Consider the following 19,683-nt stretch of genomic DNA (forward strand, 5'->3'; position numbering starts at 1 on the left):
ACTAACATGTGTTACATATCCATAATTGTGTCGCAACCCAAAGGTCAGGGTCTATGGGTTACTTACATTGTCCCTGCCACTCGGGTACTAATATGGGTTTTCTTGTCATCATACAGTTTTGCAAGCCCAAAATCAGAAACTTTTGGGACCAGTTCAGAGTCAAGTAAAATGTTGCTGGCCTTCACATCTCTGTGTATTATTCGAACACTCGCCTCCTCGTGGAGATATACATATCTCATAACGGGTTGGCCAATCAAGATGTAAAGTCTTATCCCCTGAAACATCCAACCCAATGGCATAATGAGTACTTTAGCTTGGCAGAAGCAGAAATAGTNCCAACCCAATGGCATAATGAGTACTTTAGCTTGGCAGAAGCAGAGATAGTCAAGTCATGTTTCTGCTCAGTACCAAATAATGCCTGATCGAGACTTCCCTTAGGGAGGTACTCATATACGAGCAAACGATGATCTCCTTCAAAGCAGCATCCGTAAAGTTTTACTAGGTTGCGATGTAGAACTGCAGAAATTGCTACAACTTCTGCAACAAATTGTCCCTTTCCTTGCCGTGATCCAACTGATAACTGCTTCACCGCGACCTCTCGTCCATCATTTAGGTTTCCCTGTTGAATGTGTTATTCAAAACAAAACATATTAAAAAGGTATTACATTTACCCTTTTTTCCTAGTATCTCAGAATAATATACAGCTATTTCGTTCGTTTCTATAAGGGACTTACCTTATAAACAGCCCCAAACCCACCTTCTCCAAGCTTGTTTGAGGGATTAAAGTCTTGTGTTGCACTTTTAAGTTCCGAGTAAGTAAAGGTGTATGGCTTTACGTCCATACTAAGTATCTCTGCCAGAAAAAATTCAGTACTTGAAATCAACCAATATAAGAGATGATATTCAACTTTAATTCTTCAGCTCAAGGGATTGTTTATGTTCTTATTATATATATACCTTCATCATCTGTGTACGGCTTTCTTCTTTTTCGAATGATGAAGATAACCACACCCGCAAAGATGCTCAAAAGTCCAACGCCAACAATGACACCCACAATAGTACCAGTCCTGTTCTTTCCCTTTGATGGTGGCCTATTACCAACAGTTGGTGTGAAATCTGAACATGAATATGTGACACTTAGGCACTAACTAGAATCTGGAGATAGTGAAAATCAGGGGGAAACAAAGATTCACCACTTTTTGTTACCTGGTGTTGCACTGACGGCCGATATTAATGGCCCATAAGCACCTTGGATAGGAATACAGCATGTTCCTTTTCCAGCCCAGAAAAGATGAATTTCGAGGTGATTTTCTGATACATTTGCTTTATATTCTCTCTGAACAGCTCGAAGAGTAGAGTCACCAGCTGTTCTGCGTACATCAAAATCCTTTTCAACAAGTCTTCCCTGGAAAAATAAAGCTCAATCTCAGAATTCATCAGAACCAAATTCGGAGAAAATTAGTAAACCAAAAAGTAAATTTGTAGAGCAGAAAGCTCGATCAAGTAGTGCAGACCTGGACATAAATGTCAAAACGTCGTCTTCCAGTACCTTTCCAACTGTTAGAACCTACAATTTGTATTTCGGCAAACTGAAGTCTTATGGTGTAGCCTCCATTTTCTAGCCCCAACCCATAATACCTTAGGGAAGATGCAGAGAGTCTTGCTGACTGAAAGAGCTCTGAGTCCACAGTGTTGGTAAATTGTGCCATTGAATTAGCTATGTATACATTATAGCTACTTCCGGCAAAATTTCCTACACTACTGGCTGCCCATCTCTTAGCAGCACTCACGACAAACGAAGCTGGTCCAAGATCCCCGTCCTCCTTCTCAAATAGTGCACCGCTAACAGACCTTTTCTCTGGGCCTCCGCAGTTGATCGAAAAGTTAAAATCTAGACACCAGTCAATAGCGAAAGTCTTAAAAGCACTGTTCATATGTTTGCTCACTCCACATGGTGAACAAAAAGTTATGAGGATATCTTTTTGTTACACTTACAGATTCCTTTGCCTCGATTGCAGGGGAAGTTCTTCTGCAGGCAATTTAGTCCTGATAAAACTCTTGTAACAAAAAGAAAAAAATGATAAGTCGGATATACTTGCATCCTTCTGCGGGAAAAAAAGAAAAAAAAGAAAAAAGAAACGTATTGAAATTTCAAGCACCAACAAGGACATATTAAGAAATTACCTGTTGTCTAGACCTTCCAACGTGAAGTTGTTAGCAACAAGATTGCTGCACATACAACATACACTTCTTTTTGTTATTCCCTAACAAGTGATTATTATAAATATTTCCAACAAAAAGGAGGCTTCACGCTGGATATGAAGAAGGCGTGGGAATATTTCTAAGATTGTAAGAACATTTGAATAATAAGTTGGGAAAAGCTATTGTTATTGTTTACTGACACTTTCATGTTTGGTAAGCTGACCCATGAAGGAAGACTTCCCGACAAATCATTGTACGACACATCTCTGCAAGCATAAAAGAACGATAATTAGGATCTACCAAATATATCATATGTCCAAAAACAGTTTTCTTATATTCTTGTAAAGTTATCTCTGTCACCCACCAAGAGTGGAACCTTATTCGAGTTAAATAAGTGCCCAGTAAACAGTTTACGAAGTCGAGTCTATACCAGGAGGATCTGTTAACAAACTGTCTATCTACGTTGTGGCTTTTGAAGATGAAACAATTATAAAGGATTTAGTTACTCACACAGTGCTCAGAGACTGCCCCTTTTGAGTGGGCAAGGATCCATTCAACGTGTTGTTTCCCAGAAACCTAATATATATGAAAACAACAATTCTTTATAAAAATAATCGGGTAACAACATATCATCTTACAAGAGAGAAAGTCCAATTAGCAATGTTAAGGAGGTGATACCCAAAATAAACAACAGCAACCTTAGATAATATCCCAAAATATACAGACAACATATCATCTTACAAGAGAGCAAGTTCACTTAAGTTGAAAAGTGAAGCCGGAATTGGTCCTTGTAGTTTGTTGAAGCTCAAATCACTGGAAAAACAAACATGAATTAAACGGTTAAACATTAAACTAATCCTGGTTAGTAATGAATGAGGAAGAATACGGAATTATCTCATTGACTTTCACAAATCATCTCAGCCTTTTTACAGAAAAGACCCTGAAACAGCTTTCAGAACATGTGAAGATACAATGACATATGTACTTACACTTGTTTCAAACTTGAGTATCCTCCAATAGTAGACGGTATTGTCCCAGTGAGATTGTTGTTCCTTAATACTCTGCAACAGATATCATAATTTCTAAATACACGGAGGAGGGAGAAACAGTTCAACAGTACTTTTATCTGATCATAAATTGGAGCAGAAGTTGGAATCAAAGCTGCATTACAGTGTACTTAGATTCTTCATGTCTTTGATGAAATCAAGAGAAGAGCCTCCATTGGATATATCACCAAGCCTCCTACATATAAAATATGAATACGTGGAAGAAACGAAAGAAAGAGCAAAAAAAAAATGTTTCTGACAACAATGCAACACATACAGTTCTGTCAAAGAAATTAATCTGGAAAATGATGACGGTATTGGACCACTCAAACCAGTTCCGACAATTCTCCTGCAGTAAAACGTACCAGTAGTTTATTCCCAGTTTAGATGCAACGAAGAATTATTCAATAAAGTGTATAGAAATAAACATATATACAAGAGCAATGGAACACGTCCATAATATAACTCGGTAGAAATGAAATTTTCTTACAAGGTAGTAAGTTTAGTCCAGTTTCCTATAAACTCTGGTATCCGACCTGTAAGTTCCAGATCCATAATCCAACTGGCACAACATCAAGGGCATCAATTACCCCAAGGAAAAAACTAAAATGAAAAAAAAAAATAAAAAAAATAGATTACAAAAAAAAATAAAAAAAAATATTTGAATTCAATATATCTTACGCTTGTTCCAGATCCAAAAAATTAGCAAACGATAAAGGTATTCCCCCGCTGAGTCCAGAACTATCTACGTACCTGCAAAAGATGTAAGAAATTCTTAAAAACTAATTGCACAAGACTTTTGTGGTCGGTGAACACACAATTATAGACAGGAAATAAATACATAGCACTTGTAGAACTGACAGACAGACTAACATTTGCTGTAGTTTGGTACAACTCCCAATCTCAGCTGGTATAGAACCGGAAAAGTTATTTGAACCAATACTACTGCAGAAAAAACAAAATAGAATATATATATATATATATATATATATAAGGTATAAGGAACCATCAAATCCTCCAAAAGCAGTGTACTGAAGACATATTCGAATTGGAACAATAAAGAAGCTTACAGTAATCTTAAATCTGTAAGCAAACCGATTTCCTTAGGGAGAGGGCCAGACAAGGCATTGATCCCAAAAGTCCTATATGTGAGAGCGTGAGAGACAAGAAAGTGTAGAAAATTAATCACCAAAAACGAAGAAAAAGGAAGAAGAGGTATTACATCCACTGCATTCGAGTCAGGTTTCCAATTGCAGGAGGCAGTGAGCCTGTGAGAAAATTTTGACCTAGGTTCCTGAAAGATGTGATTTTGAAATGACCAATATTGGATCAAATTAATAGATTTCTCACCATATACAAATATATTAACCTAATGAGGTAAGTGGGTGGTTGTATGAATCAAGAATACGTACAGATTGGTGAGGAATGTCAAAGTCCAGAGCTCTTGAGGTATAGGTCCTTTAACATCTAACGCATAAACCTTGCTGTGAAGAAGACAAACGAAACAACATAGTATATGGAACATGAGTTGAATGAAGCACTAATTCCCAGTGGGAAATTTCGTCGAACACATGGGGTGCAGCAAAAACAAAAATAAAAAATAATAATTAGGGGATTTAGAGGCGTACATGTTGTTTATGCGGCAGATTGTGGAGTTTTCGAAACTACAGTCGCATTTGATGAGAGGATTGAATGCAGTGTTGGTGTCGAGGACATTGGGGTCGATGGCGGCCCCGGTGCAAAGTTCGCCGCTGATGTTCCATTTACTCCGCTCCTGTATCTTCCAAGCCGCAAAGATGGAGTTCAAAGCTCGCGCTGTTTAATTTATCCACAACCACACAACGGTCGATTATTTATTTTTTAAATATTTTTTTAATTTGATTATTATTAAATAACAAACAAATATTTATGTAGAATAGACACAACTTTGCAAAAAAACATTGTTTAAAATTTTATAAATATAAGATATTTTATGAAGAATTATATATGGTAAAGAGCTACAATTAAAAAACTATTATGACAAAGTGATTCTAACTAAGAATATTAAACTAATAGTTGTAAGGAATAAATGCAATTTTCTAATAAATAATTATTATACTTAAATATATATTTAATAATGAGTGAAATTGTATCAACGAAACATAAAATTAAAATACACAACTTAAAATAGTTTTTTTTTTAACAAAAAGTTAACATAAATAGATACAACTGTAAATTCTATGTTAAGTTTTATTTATTTGGATTCAACATAAAACGGAAAATTTGTTTCAACGAACAATGATTTGTTAGTTATTGATAAAGAGACAAATATATAGAGAGTTCAAAAAGAATGACTATTTAAATAAACACACCTATTAGAACGAAAAGTTGTATGAAAAAATATGAATAAAATATAGTGAAAAGACATAACTTTACAATGAACATATATAACCGTTTGTGTTTTAAAAAAACAAAAAAACAAATATTTTATGAAAAGGTACTACAAAAAATTGTAACTGTTGTTCACATTTATTCAGATTATTATTATTTTATTTATAAATTTAAAAATTCTTTTAACGAAAAGTTATGATAAATAGACGCAAATTTTGAATTTTTTATTAAGTTGTATTAAATTTATCTATTGCTATAACGTTGAATATTAGATATTAATATTCAAATTATTTATATTCAACATAAAACAAAAAATTTGTTCAACAAACTTGTTAGTTATTGATGAAGAGACAAATATATAGAGAGTTCAAAAGACATGATTATTTAAATAGACATACCAATTAGATTGAAAAATTGTGATAAAAATATGAATAAAATATACTAAAAAGACACAACTCTACAATGAACAGATACAACCGTTTGAATTTCTTTTTTTTTTAAACAATTTTTTTTATGAAAAGATACTACAAAAAGTTGCAACTTTTGTTCGTATTTATTCAGATAAAAAAACAATTTTTTTATGAAAAGATACTACAAAAAGTTGCAACTATTGTTCGTATTTATTCAGATTGTTATTATTATATAGATTATGAGCCCCTTAATCTATTCACGTACAAGCTTAATTAAATTTAAGGCTTAACTAAACAACTCTCTGTTAACTAATTGAGTTTACACATTAACTGAACTAAAAGAGTGATTATATTAGTATACTGTATATATATTAATATATAGAGGATAATTTTTTCTTAAGCAATTTATTAATTTACTTTTGACAAGCAGCATTTTATATGTTTACGGTTGATAATTTATTTGTTTGTTGAAAACATAATCCACAAAATCGAATCGATCGATGACATGACGATGATTGAACTTTTGTCAAGTGTTGAAAGACAAACCTTCGTCCGGATGAGTAGTGGGTACGGTTCGGTTTTGGGCTCGAACCACCACGTGAACCAAACCGGAACAATACAAGAAGAACCAGAGGGTCAGGAGCAGAAACGAAGAGCTCGGTAGCCTGAGCATCTCTCAACAACGGAGAAGACTAAAGATCAAGATGTCCAAAAAGCTAGACAGTCAGATGAAAGAGGTTTTATAAACACTTTGGTTCAAAAACACAGGACTACTAGCTATGAGTGTTTATATATAGACTATGTAGATCCATTTTGTCTTAGACCTAGTTGGTTGAGATGTCAATGGCTATGATTATTGTATATGTTTTTCAATACATATACACAGTACGCAGTTGGATACATAGACAGATATACTATATCAAATAATTGTCCTTTTCTTTTCTAGCTAGCTATAAATTTCTCTCCAACACTATTAGCAGAGAGAGGAGAAGACTTACTACTACTATGAGGGAAGACTTACTATGCAATCTCACCAATCATAGCCAAGATAACTTTAGTTTGATCAACACTATAGTGTACGTAAGATTGACTGACTATAAACGAAATTTAAAGTCGTCGTCAATTATCAACTTGGGACGACGTCTTAAATGGATTATTTGGCAACTAATGCATTTCGTACTAGTACTGGAACCCACTCTTTAAAGTGATCTATCTTAATCATTATAACACTCATGATTACATTTCCAACGAACAAGTTGCAAGTGAAGAAGAGTCAGTATACCTTAACTTCAGGACATGAATTCATTCATAGCTAGTGCGATCGAGGTCCATCACGACCACTCAAACTTGGTAATTATTATTATTGAATAAAAGTGATGAGTTACTTATGAAGGGATTCTTGTTAAATATGCCACTTTTTGAAATAATCTTTTGGATATATCATTTTTTGAATAATTTGTGGATTTTACCATTTTTGAGAAGAAAAAAATACGTATTTTTAGTTTTTGTTTAATACAATAGATACTTAATACCAAATACTAAACCCTAAGAACATATAGAACCGATTAAACCCAAACATAACAAATAAAACACATGTTAAATCAAATTTTTGTGACTTAGAAAAAGAAAGTGGTAAAATCAACAAAGACCACTCCAAAAAATGATTTTTTCATAATTGATTCACTTATGAAAGAAGCCCCTTTTCTTAGTGGCATTTGTGGATTTTGCCATTTTGGTTTTTCAAGATTTTAAAACACAAGTTTACACGTTATGTTGAAAGAAAATGGCAAAGTCAAATAATTGGAGTGAAAAGTGGCAAAATCCATAATAATCCTTTTTTTTTTTTTTTGTCACCAAATAGCTTTCATTAAATAGAAATAGAGTTTAAACCCAATAAGTCACAGGAGGCTAAAGCCTCTTTTGCTAACGAATCTGCCACATGATTGGCAAGACGAGGAATAAAAGTGAAAGATATAGCATCAAAGCTACTCCGAAGTTCTTGTAAGAGTCCAAAAAGCTCGATGTGGAAGCCATCTTCATTAACAGATTGATAAGGCTTTGACAGTCCGAAAAGAGTGATATCTATGAAAAAGTTATTTTTTCTTTTCTTTCATCATGTTCCAAGATACAAGCTTGGATTATTTTAGGAATACAGAAGCACCTAATATTTTGTCATTTACAATCATAGCATAATCGTATCTATATATCTTACTTTTCTATTGATTACACTAGGTATTGTGCCCCCGGAATATCGCGGGGAACTCATTTTAATAAAATAGTTATTACAAATTTTCTTTAATTATTTATATTTATTAGGTTAATTAATAATAAATTCAAAAAGTACAAAATTTTGAAATTTTCTTCATATATTAATTGATAAATATTCTTAAAAATAACGTTACCTTCACATGTAATTAAATAAATAATAATTAATGCTATAGACATATATGATAAAAAAAATTACGATTAAATAAATAATGATTAATACTATAAACATATGATAGGTAATTGCATTTTTAAATAAAATTTGATGTACTTAAATCCACATATCTAAATAAAAAAAAAGAACATAAAGAAGAGTTGTAATGAAAATATGTCATTTTAATTTTATTTTAGTATCATAGACACAACCATAAATATCAAATTTTCCAAAAGTTACAAGGGTTCACAATAGAAATCGAAAGCTTTAATGGTTCATCAAATAAACTAATTTTTATGTGGTTTCATTAAAAGGTTGTAATAATTCATTTAAATATATTTTTGTAATTAAAATCTAGTAAATAATAATTTATGAAGATTTTATCCAAGTGATGTGAACTTAAATATTAAATATAGCAAATGTTGCAGTGATTCAATTAAATAGGTTAGAATAATTTAGTTTAATATATTTTAATAAATAAAAATTCATAATTTATGAAGAACTATACTCAGATACTGAATATAATTAATAATTACTTCATCTGTCTCTAATAGACTGATGTTTTAATACTTTTCTTGTTCCTAAAAGATTGATGTTGTACATTAAAATAATAAATTAATTTTTTTACTTTATATTTTTTTCACATGACATGTTATCTAAGGTTTATATTTTCTCTTTCTACCAAAAAGTAATTATAAATTAATTTATAGATAAAAATTAAACTTTTCTTAATATATGTGAAATGGTCAAAATATCAATCTATTAGAGACATAAGGAGTACAACGATTCATAAAATTAATCAAAATTGCAATAGATTTCTCACAGTGATGATGTAAAAATTATGTATGTTGATAAATAATTTATAGAGTAGAGAATGACATTGAAAATTGAATTTCAAATTATTTTGATTCATCATATTATGAAGAGACAAAAAATTTTAAAGAGACGCAACCGTAGAAGTTTCTGTCAAATAATAAATAAATAAAATAGTTGATGAAAAGCTATAACGAAAAGATGCAATTGTTAATTGCATTTATTCAGATTTTTGAAAAAACTGTGTTGAGTAGAAATTTTTAAAATTTTCTAAAAGAAAAACAATATATAATTTTTTAAGATGTGTACCTTTGAATTGAAAAGAAAGTTTGAAAATTTCACAAAAGAAGAAAATATATAGATGTTTAAAGGTTTCTAAAAAAAAGAACAAATATATAGATATCTAAAGATGTGAATATTTGAATAGACACAACTCTTTGTAAGAGACACACCTTTACATTCAACAGACGCAAATTTTAAAAGAGACGCAACCGTAGAAGATCCTGTCTAAAAATAAATAAATAAAATATTTATGAATTGTATAAAAGATGCATCTGTTCTTCGCATTTATTCGGATTTATGAAAAATCTTTGTTGAATAGGAAGTTTGAAAATTATGTAAAACAAAAACAAATATATAATTTTTTTAAGATGTGTACCTTTGAATTGAAAAGAAAGTATGAAATTTTCACAAAAGAAGAATATATATATATATATATTTTTTTCTTTCTAAAGATGTGAACATTTGAATAGACACAACTGTTTGTAAGAGACACAACTTTACATTCAACGGATGCAACTTTTTAAAGAGATGCAACCATAGAATTTTTTTGTCAATAAATTAATAAATAAAATATTTTATGAAAAGGTATAACGAAAAGATACAACTGTTCTTCGCATTTATTCAGATTATTAGTTTAATATATTTTAATAAATAAAAATTCATAATTTATGAAAAATTATTCTCAGATATTGAATATAATTAATACTTATTTCATCTGTCTCTAATAGATTGATGTTTTAATATTTTTCTTGTTCCTAAAAGATTGATGTTGTACATTAAAATACTAAATTAATTTTTTCACTTATATTTTCCTCCACATGACAGGTTATCTAAGGTTTATATTTTCTCTTTCTACCAAAAAGTAATTATAAATTAATTTATAGATAAAAATTTAACTTTTTCTTAATATATGTGAAATGGTCAAAACATCAATCTATTAGAGACATAGGGAGTACAACAATTCATAAAATAAATCAAAATTGCAATAGATTTTTCACAGTGATGAGAAATCATTTTTACATAATTTTAACAATGATGTAAAAATGATTTCTCATCACTGTGAAAAATCTATTGCAATTTTGATTTATTTTATGAATTGTTGTACTCCCTATGTCTCTAATAGATTGATGTTTTGACCATTTCACATATATTTCAGATTTATGAAAAAAAAACTGTGTTGAGTAGAAATTTTGAAAATTTTCTAAAAGAAAAACAATATATAATTTTTTAAAGATGTGTACCTTTGTATTGAAAAGAAGGTTTGAAAATTTCACAAAAGAAGAAAATATATAGATGTTTAAAGATTTCTCAAAAAAGAACAAATATATAGATATCTAAAGATGTGAACATTTGAATAGACACAACTCTTTGGAAGAGACACATCTTTACTTTCAACAGACGCAAATTTTAAAAGAGACGCAACCGTAGAAGTTTCTGTCTAGAAATAAAGAAATAAAATATTTATGAATTGTATAAAAGATGCAACTGTTCTTTGCATTTATTCAGATTTATGAAAAATCTTTGTTGAATAGGAAGTATGAAAATTATGTAAAACAAAAACAAATATATAAATTTTTTAAGATGTGTACCTTTGAATTGAAAAGAAAGTATGAAATTTTCACGAAAGAAGAACCGATATATATATTTTTCTAAAGATGTGAACATTTGAATAGACATAACTGTTTGTAAGAGACACAATTTTACATTTAACAGATGCAACTTTTTAAAGAGACGCAACCTTTTAAAGAGACGCAACCATAGAATTTTTGTCAATAAATTAATAAATAAAATATTTTATGAAAAGGTATAACGAAAAGATACAACTGTTATTTGTATTTATTGAGATTGCTATTATTATACATTATTATCATATGTTAAAAAGAAAGTTTAAAAATTTCCCAAAAGAAGAACAAATATATATAATCCTAAAGACATGTACATTTGAACTAAAAGAAAAGTTTGAAATTGTTACAAAAGAAAAAAAAAATTATATAAATTACTAATGATAAGAATATTTGAATAGACAGAATTGCTAAAGATGTGAACATTTGAATAGATACAATTGTTCGTAAAAAACACAACTGTTTGTAAAAGACACAACTCTACATTCAACAGATGCAACTTTCTAAAGAGATGCAACCGTAAAAGAAAAATTTAATAAAAAGTTACGATGAAAAGACGCAACTGTTCTTCTCATTTATTCATATTGCTAATATTATATACACAAGTCACAGCTATTTGTAAGAGACATAACTCTACATTCAATAGATGCAACTTTCTAAAAAGACGCAACCATATAATTTTTTTGTCAAAAGAATAATTAAATAATATTTTTTAATGAAAAGTCACGATGAAAAAATGCAACTGAATTTTTTTAATGAAAAGTCACAACTTTTTGAACAAAAAGTCACAATGAAAAGACTCAACTGTTCTTTGCATTTATTCATATTGCTAATATTATATACAAAAATCTCAATTGTTTGTAAAAGACAAAACTCTACATTCAACAGATGCAACTTTCTAAAGAGACGCAACCATATAATGTTTTTGTCAAAAGAATAATTAAATAATATTTTTTTAATGAAAAGCTACGATGAAAAGATGCAACTGAATTTTTTTTAATAAAAAGTCATAATTTTTTTAATAAAAGGTTACAATGAAAAGACACAACTGATCTTCCCATTTATTCATATTGCTAATATTATATACAAAAGTATTCACATTTAATCATATTGTTAATATTATATACAAAAGTCACAACTGTTTGTAAGAAACACAATTGTACATTCAACAGATACAACTTTTAAAAGAGACGCAACCATATAATTTTTTTGTTAAAAGAATAATTAAATAATATATTTTTTAATGAAAAGTCACGATGAAAAGATTCAACTTAATTTTTTTAATGAAAAGTCATAATGAAAATATACGACTGTTCTTCACATTTATTCAGATTGCTATTATTATATAGATTAACGTTTTTTTAAAATGTTTTTTAGGGATTTTTTTTTCCTATGATTTAAGCACATAATACCTGCGCTGGTTAGTATCATTTTGAGTTGATTCAGTCTAAACGGAATCATACAAGAAACTTGGAAGATGTAAAACTCTCTATCTTGCATAAACCTGCCTGTCAAAAAGCATTTTCTGCAAATAAGTCAATTGAATCTTGAGTCCTTCAAACATGGAATCAGCTGTCACTTTATTTAAAGAATTAATGCAGAACTAGCAATCACTGAGACATGATAACCGTGTATCAAAGTAGTGTAATAATCTAAAATATTCTTCCATTAGCAGAATCTGATAGAGAACCGATTGGTTCATTGTTGAGACGAAGCGATTCTTGTTAAGTAAATGTGAGAAGTACACGGGAAAGAAAATGATGACATTGTTCAACAACGTGATTTAGGAAACAATGAAATAAGTCGTTCACAATTTAAATGTGAGGAAGGAAAAAAATGAAAGGCCTTATTGAAACTGTTATCTCTCTTCAGGACACTAAGACATCTCTGAAAGCTCAGAGCAAGCCCACAACATATACGTCTAAGCTCAGAGTCAGTCACCTTTAACCTTCAGAGCCCATCACGACCTGTCAAAGATCCACTCGAACTTAGAGCTACTAAACATATTATTATTATTGAATCACAGTGAAATCTGTTTCTCCAATCAAAGAAGAAAATTGTCAATATTGTTATCTTCCATATACAAACATCTCCGTAGCCATCAATAGCAGATGATACATTGTTATCTTCCCTCATTGATCTTGGCTCCAAGCATTGGCTTAGAGTCCCTGTATCTGGGTGATATTTCAGTTCCACACGCCATAAAGCTCGTGGAGTACCCTGTTGTGCCTTTGGTTTGAAAGCCGCTGAGAGAGGAGCCTGTCGTGTCATCAAATCTCCAGTCGGTAAGGTAGCCTGGCTTTGACGTGACATCACTGACTTCAACATCTCCTGACAGCATGCCCACCACTCGTGACATTGGTGGTCTCAAGACATGAGATGTCTGTGTGCACAACAGAGCAATGCAAATCATGCGCTTCGCTTCTTCCATGTTGAAATCAGTCAGCTCATCATCAATAAGTTCAACGTCACGGCCTTGCTCGTGTAGATTCCATGCCTGTATACAAGAAATACACAAGGATTATTGGCTTTTGCCATTCTCAAACTTCCTTCACTAACAATCAATCATAATACGCAAGGACGTACCCATTCAAGAAGATATTTCTTTTCCTCCTCCATGTTCTCATCAGAGTTTTGCCTTCCACTCACTAGCTCCAGAGCCACAACACCAAAGGCATACACATCCGTTTTTTCTGTTAGATGTCCACGCATGGCATACTCTGGCGCAAGATACCCACTGCATTGATACAACAACACCACGAACAAGTGTTACTAATCTGTAATTGTGATGCAAACCCAAGGTCAGGGTTTGTAGATTACTTACATTGTCCCTGCTACTCGGGTGCTTATGTGGGTTTTCTTGTCATCGTATAGTTTCGCAAGCCCAAAATCAGAGACTTTTGGGACCAGTTTGGAGTCAAGCAAAATGTTACTGGCCTTCACATCTCTGTGTACTATGCGAACACTCGCCTCTTCATGGAGATAAACTAGACCTCGGGCAACTCCAAGACATATCTCATAACGGGTTGACCAATCAAGAAGTAAAGTCCTATTCCCTGCAACATCCAAACCAAGGGCATATTGAGTACTTTAGCTTGGCAAAAGCAGGGAGTCATTTTTCTGTTCATTACCAAATAATGCCTGATCGAGACTTCCATTAGGTAGATACTCATACACGAGCAAACGATGCTCTCCTTCAAAGCAGCACCCGTAAAGTTTTACTAGGTTGCGATGTAGAACTGCAGAAATTGCTACAATTTCTGCAACAAACTGTCCCTTCCCTTGCCGGGATCCAACTGACAACAGCTTCACCGCAACCTCTCTTCCATCATTTAGGTTTCCCTATTGAATGTTTTAATCAAAACAAAACGTACTAAAAGTTATTACATCTATTCTTTCCTAGTATATCTAAGAATATACAGATACTTCGTCCATTTCAGTGTGGGACTTACCTTATAAACAGCCCCAAATCCTCCTTCTCCAAGCTTGTTTGAGGGATCAAAATCTTGAGTTGCACTTTTAAGTTCCGAGTAAGTAAAGGTGTAAGGTTTTACGTCCATACTAAGTAGTTCTGCAAGAGACAATGTCGGTTCTTAAATAAATCAATTTAAAAGATGATACTCATATTTAATTTTTAGGGCCAAAATTCTTCAACTCAAGGGCATTTTGTGTTCTTATTACATATATACCTTCATCATCTGTGTACCACTTTCTTCTTTTTCGGATAATGAACATGACCACACCCGCAAAGATGCTTAAAAATCCTATGCCAACAATGATGCCCACAATGGTACCAGTCCTGTTCTTTCCTTTAGATGGTGTCCTATTAGCCACAGTTGGTCTGAAATCTGAACAGGAATCCGTCACACTTAGGGACTAGCTAGCATCTGAAGATAGTGAAAATCAGGAAGGAGAAAGAATTCTCCCTTTGCGTTACCTGGTGTTGCATTAACGGCTGATATTAATGGTCCATAAGCCCCTTGGATAGGAATACAACATGTTCCTTTCCCAGCCCAGAAAAGATGAATCTCGAGGTAATTTTCTGATACATTTGCTTTATATTCTCTCTGAACTGCTCGAACAGTAGAGTCACCAGCTGTTCTGCGTATATCAAAATCCTTCTCAACAAGTCTTCCCTGGAAAAACAGAGATAAATCTTAGAATTCATCAGAACCAAAAAGTTAAATTGCAAAGCAGAAAGCTCGATCAAGAGGTGCAGACCTGGACATAAATGTCAAATCGTCGTCTTCCAATACCTTTCCAAGTGTTAGAACCTTCAATTTGTATTTCAGCAAACTGGAGTGTTACAGTGTAGCCTCCATTTTCTAGCCCCAACCCATAATACCTCAGGGAAGATGCAGAAAGTCTTGCTGACTGGAAAAGTTCTGGATCCAAAGTGTTGATAAACTGTGATTGTGAAGTCGCTATGTATATATTGCTACTTCCGGAAAAAAGTCCTACACTACTGACTGCCCATCTCTGACCAGCACTCACAATAAATGAAGCTGGTCCAAGATTCTCGTCATCCTTCTCAAATAGTGCTTCTCTAACAGATCTTTTCTCTGGGCCTCCGCAGTTGATCGAAAAGTTAGAATCTAGACACCAATCAATACAGAAATGCTTAAACAATTTTTTCCAATTCCAATTGTCCATGTGTTTGTTTACTGCACATGTAGGATAACAAAATATATCTCTGTTACACTTACAGATTCCTTTGCCTTGATTGCAGGGGAATTTTTTCTGCAGGCAGATCAGTCCTGGTAAAACCCTTTTAACAAAAGTAAAATATTTAAGAAAAAGATGATAAGTCGTTGCAGAAAAATAAAAAGACCGAAAAGAGAAACATATTGCACCAACAGGGACTTTTTTTAAGAAAATCACCTGTTGTCAAGACCTTCTAATGTGAAGTTGTTAGCAACTAGGTTACTGCACAAATAACATACAGTGTTGTTCAATATTCCTTAGCACATGATTATAATAAAAAAATCGAATAAAAAGCTTCATGCTGGATATGAAGAAACCTAATCAATATACATAAAAGAAAATTCTGAGACTGAAACACACCTTGAATAAAAGATGAGATATAGTGTTTTGTTACTTACAGTTTCAAATTTGGTAAGCTGACCCATGAAGGAAGACTTCCAGACAAATCATTGTACGACACATCTCTATAAGCATAAAAGCGCAATAATCAGGAGAATCTGTAATTATGTTAACAAACGCTTTTAAAGATGAAACAATTTTATAAAAGATTTCGTTACTCACATATTGCTCAAAGACTGTATCTTTTGAGTGGGCAAGGAACCATTCAACGTGTTGTTTCCCAGAAACCTATTATAAAACAACAATTGGTATCTATAATAATCCCGGTAGTTGTACATAAAGACCCTAAAGAAGCAGAAAAAAGTATCGTCTTACAAGTGAGTAAGTAAACTCAAGTTGAAAAGTGAAGCCGGAATCGGTCCATGTAGTTTGTTGAAGCTCAAATCACTGGAAAACAGATACAAATTACTTCCACTTGTTGGAAAACAGACAAAAATTGTACGTTAAAACATTAAACTATTCCTGTTTAGTAATGAATTACTAATTTCTTTATCCGCGGTATAAGATCATTTTGTATTCTTGCCATGACTCGTTTTACACAAAAGACCCTGAAACAGTTTTCAGAGCATGTGAAGAAACACTTTGACATATGTACTTACACTTGTTGCAAACTTGAGTATCCTCCAATAGTAGATGGTATTGTCCCAGTGAGATTGTTGTTCCTCAATACTCTGTGGCATATATCATAAATGATAAATATTAAATTCAAGGAGGAGGAAGAAACAGTTCAACAGTACATGAATGGAGTAGAATTTGAATCATGACTCCCTTACAATACACTAAGAGATTTCATGTCTTTGATGAATTCAAGAGATGAGCTTCCATTGGATATATCACCAAGCCTCCTACATATAGAATATGAATATATGGATTATGGAGAAAGGGAAAGATAGAAAAACAGTAAACAATAAAACTTTTGACACAATGCAACGCATACAGTTCTGTCAAAGCAGTTAAGTTGGCAAATGACGATGGAATTGGACCACTCAAACCAGTTCCGAGAATTCTCCTGCAGTAAAACATGTGCCAGTCAGTGAATCCCAAATTTACAATGTAATGGAGGAATTTTTACTGAGTAACATTAATATAAAGCATATAAAAAACAAGATCAACGGTCCATTATAACTCCGTAGAAATGAAATCTTCTTACAATGTAGTAAGTTTCGTCCATTTTCCTATAAAGTCTGGTATCTGACCTGTAACTTCCAGATCAACAAGCCAACTGATACAACATGAAGATTAAAAATCACCCAATGGCAAGACTAAAATGTAAAGTAATAAATAGATTACAAACTTTACAATCCCAACAATAAAGTTTAAACTCGAATTCAATATTGCTTACGCTTGTTCTAGCTCCATAAAATTAGCAAATGATAAAGGTATTCTCCCGCTGAGTCCAGAACTGTCTATGTATCTGCAATAGATGTTAAAAAAAATTGAAAATTTTGAAGTACATAGCTCACTTGTAGATTTGACAGACAGACTCACATCTGCTGTAGTTTTGTACAATTCCCAATCTCGTCTGGTATAGATCCGGAAAAGTTATTTGAACCAATACTACTGCAGAATAAATAAAATAGTGTACATAGGTGTAAGGAACCATCAAAACCTCCAAAAGCAGAGTGATATTTTTTTTCGAATTGGAACAATTAAGAAGCTTACAGTAATCTTAAATCTGTAAGCAAACCGATTTCCTTAGGAAGAGGGCCAGACAAGGCATTGATCCCAAAAGTCCTATATGTGAGAGCGTGAGAGACAAGAAAGTGTAGAAAATTAATCACCAAAAACGAAGAAAAAGGAAGAAGAGGTATTACATCCACTGCATTCGAGTCAGGTTTCCAATTGCAGGAGGCAGTGAGCCTGTGAGAAAATTTTGACCTAGGTTCCTGAAAGATGTGATTTTGAAATGACCAATATTGGATCAAATTAATAGATTTCTCACCATATACAAATATATTAACCTAATGAGGTAAGTGGGTGGTTGTATGAATCAAGAATACGTACAGATTGGTGAGGAATGTCAAAGTCCAGAGCTCTTGAGGTATAGGTCCTTTAACATCTAACGCATAAACCTTGCTGTGAAGAAGACAAACGAAACAACATAGTATATGGAACATGAGTTGAATGAAGCACTAATTCCCAGTGGGAAATTTCGTCGAACACATGGGGTGCAGCAAAAACAAAAATAAAAAATAATAATTAGGGGATTTAGAGGCGTACATGTTGTTTATGCGGCAGATTGTGGAGTTTTCGAAACTACAGTCGCATTTGATGAGAGGATTGAATGCAGTGTTGGTGTCGAGGACACTGGCGTCGATGGCGGCCCCGGTGCAAAGTTCGCCGCTGATGTTCCATTTACTCCGCTCCTGTATCTTCCAAGCCGCGAAGATGGAGTTCAAAGCTCGCGCTGTTTAATTTATCCACAACCACAACGGTCAATTTTTTCTTATTAAGCTTTAACCTTCCTTTTTTTTTTTTTTTTTTTTCTTTTTCCTTTTCGACTCCATATAATATTTTAAAGTCTTAAATTAGTCTAATTACGATTAATCAGGATCCGAGGAATCTTTTCTAAGTTTTAAAACTTTAAATGACAGACCTTCGTCGGGATGAGTAGTGGCTCCGGTTTGGTTTTGAGATCGAACTACGTGAACGGAACCGGCAATACAGAAGTACCACACAATGAGGTGTAAACACGGAGACCTCCGTAGCCTTGTCATCGTCGTCTTGTTACACAAGTAACAAAAACGCTGCTTCTGCCTTGAATTGTAGAAAGAGTTTATTTTGCAGAGGTTTTAGATTTGGTTCCTTTTATGATTCACCAAATAAGACAATAACATTCCTCTGTTCTTCAGTTTAACGATACCGTTGGCAAAACTAGTTAAGAGATGCATTGTGCTAATTTGTACTATTAATCAATTGGTCTTTTAGGGCGATCAAGCTCACGTGCGTGGACCGAGGAGGCCGCCTGCTGTGTCAGCGTTGGCGGCTGCGCTGCGAGTCGTAATTAACTAACGACTAGTAAACATCACCAAAATTAAAAAAGAGGATACCCAAAACATTCAATTCAAGAAAACACAATTAAGTAACGTTTATAAGATTTACGTAATTATTTCAACATGGCTCTTGTTTATAAGATTTACGTCAAGTAAAGTTTGGCGGGTTCTTATGCCTAGCCGCCTAGAGACCCTGAAAAGGACTGGACTGACTTGGTATGGTTCAAAGACTCAAAACCAGACAAACCTAGCGAGGCTTCCAAGTTCCAACCAGGTCCAGGCTTGCTTCATCGTGGATGCAGGTAACATCTGATTGTTGTCTCTGTTACTGGTTCCGTGGAGACTAGAAACCACCTCTTCTTGCATTATCCGTTTACTCAAGTTCTATATAATTCCACCTTCTTTAGGCTAAGGCTTCCATGC

General features: G+C 32.9%; 2 protein-coding genes across 3 annotated transcripts in view; both read right to left on the minus strand.

Moving 5' to 3' along the window:
• LOC104758905 (probable LRR receptor-like serine/threonine-protein kinase At1g56130) overlaps nucleotides 1–6,892 on the minus strand; it is a gene marked incomplete in the record, with an annotated part of 7,130 nt that extends 238 nt beyond the window's left edge. Inside the window, 22 exon segments of the mRNA XM_019239192.1 lie at nucleotides 231–275; nucleotides 409–619; nucleotides 735–853; nucleotides 958–1,116; nucleotides 1,207–1,405; nucleotides 1,515–1,891; nucleotides 1,996–2,057; nucleotides 2,185–2,229; nucleotides 2,403–2,468; nucleotides 2,713–2,778; nucleotides 2,944–3,015; nucleotides 3,192–3,263; nucleotides 3,373–3,444; nucleotides 3,526–3,597; nucleotides 3,739–3,810; nucleotides 3,930–4,001; nucleotides 4,122–4,193; nucleotides 4,319–4,390; nucleotides 4,471–4,542; nucleotides 4,661–4,732; nucleotides 4,877–5,063; nucleotides 6,575–6,892. Of these exon segments, the coding sequence (XP_019094737.1) occupies nucleotides 231–275; nucleotides 409–619; nucleotides 735–853; nucleotides 958–1,116; nucleotides 1,207–1,405; nucleotides 1,515–1,891; nucleotides 1,996–2,057; nucleotides 2,185–2,229; nucleotides 2,403–2,468; nucleotides 2,713–2,778; nucleotides 2,944–3,015; nucleotides 3,192–3,263; nucleotides 3,373–3,444; nucleotides 3,526–3,597; nucleotides 3,739–3,810; nucleotides 3,930–4,001; nucleotides 4,122–4,193; nucleotides 4,319–4,390; nucleotides 4,471–4,542; nucleotides 4,661–4,732; nucleotides 4,877–5,063; nucleotides 6,575–6,701 (2,383 nt within the window).
• LOC104758904 (probable LRR receptor-like serine/threonine-protein kinase At1g56130) lies at nucleotides 13,160–19,234 on the minus strand. 2 transcript variants are annotated; one of them, XM_010481876.2, is made up of 24 exons: nucleotides 18,864–19,180; nucleotides 18,488–18,674; nucleotides 18,272–18,343; nucleotides 18,082–18,153; nucleotides 17,930–18,001; nucleotides 17,756–17,827; nucleotides 17,610–17,681; nucleotides 17,418–17,489; nucleotides 17,205–17,276; nucleotides 17,041–17,112; nucleotides 16,867–16,938; nucleotides 16,583–16,654; nucleotides 16,430–16,495; nucleotides 16,267–16,332; nucleotides 16,046–16,090; nucleotides 15,871–15,932; nucleotides 15,386–15,759; nucleotides 15,102–15,300; nucleotides 14,854–15,012; nucleotides 14,617–14,735; nucleotides 14,296–14,506; nucleotides 13,989–14,220; nucleotides 13,751–13,901; nucleotides 13,160–13,661 (listed from the first exon to the last, which is right to left on the minus strand). In XM_010481876.2, exons 1-24 carry the CDS (start codon nucleotides 18,982–18,984, stop codon nucleotides 13,287–13,289), a joined length of 3,087 nt encoding a protein of 1,028 aa, XP_010480178.1. In that variant the 5' UTR covers nucleotides 18,985–19,180; the 3' UTR covers nucleotides 13,160–13,286. The 2 variants fall into 2 exon arrangements, with proteins under 2 accessions (XP_010480178.1, XP_010480176.1); XM_010481874.2 differs by having other exon boundaries at nucleotides 15,386–15,932; nucleotides 18,864–19,234.

The sequence above is a fragment of the Camelina sativa genome, chromosome 17 (assembly GCF_000633955.1).
Source record: "Camelina sativa cultivar DH55 chromosome 17, Cs, whole genome shotgun sequence".
In the NCBI taxonomy this organism is placed as follows: Eukaryota; Viridiplantae; Streptophyta; class Magnoliopsida; order Brassicales; family Brassicaceae; genus Camelina; species Camelina sativa.

Excerpts from the sequence above, each read along its gene's own strand:
- LOC104758904 (XM_010481874.2), bottom strand. The coding sequence starts at position 18,984 with ATGACAAGGCTACGGAGGTCTCCGTGTTTACACCTCATTGTGTGGTAC. Across the intron at positions 16,939-17,040 it reads ATGAAATCTCTTAGTGTATT|AGTATTGAGGAACAACAATC; the intron begins GTAAGGGAGTCA and ends TATATGCCACAG. Across the intron at positions 13,902-13,988 it reads ACCCGAGTAGCAGGGACAAT|TGGGTATCTTGCGCCAGAGT; the intron begins GTAAGTAATCTA and ends GTATCAATGCAG.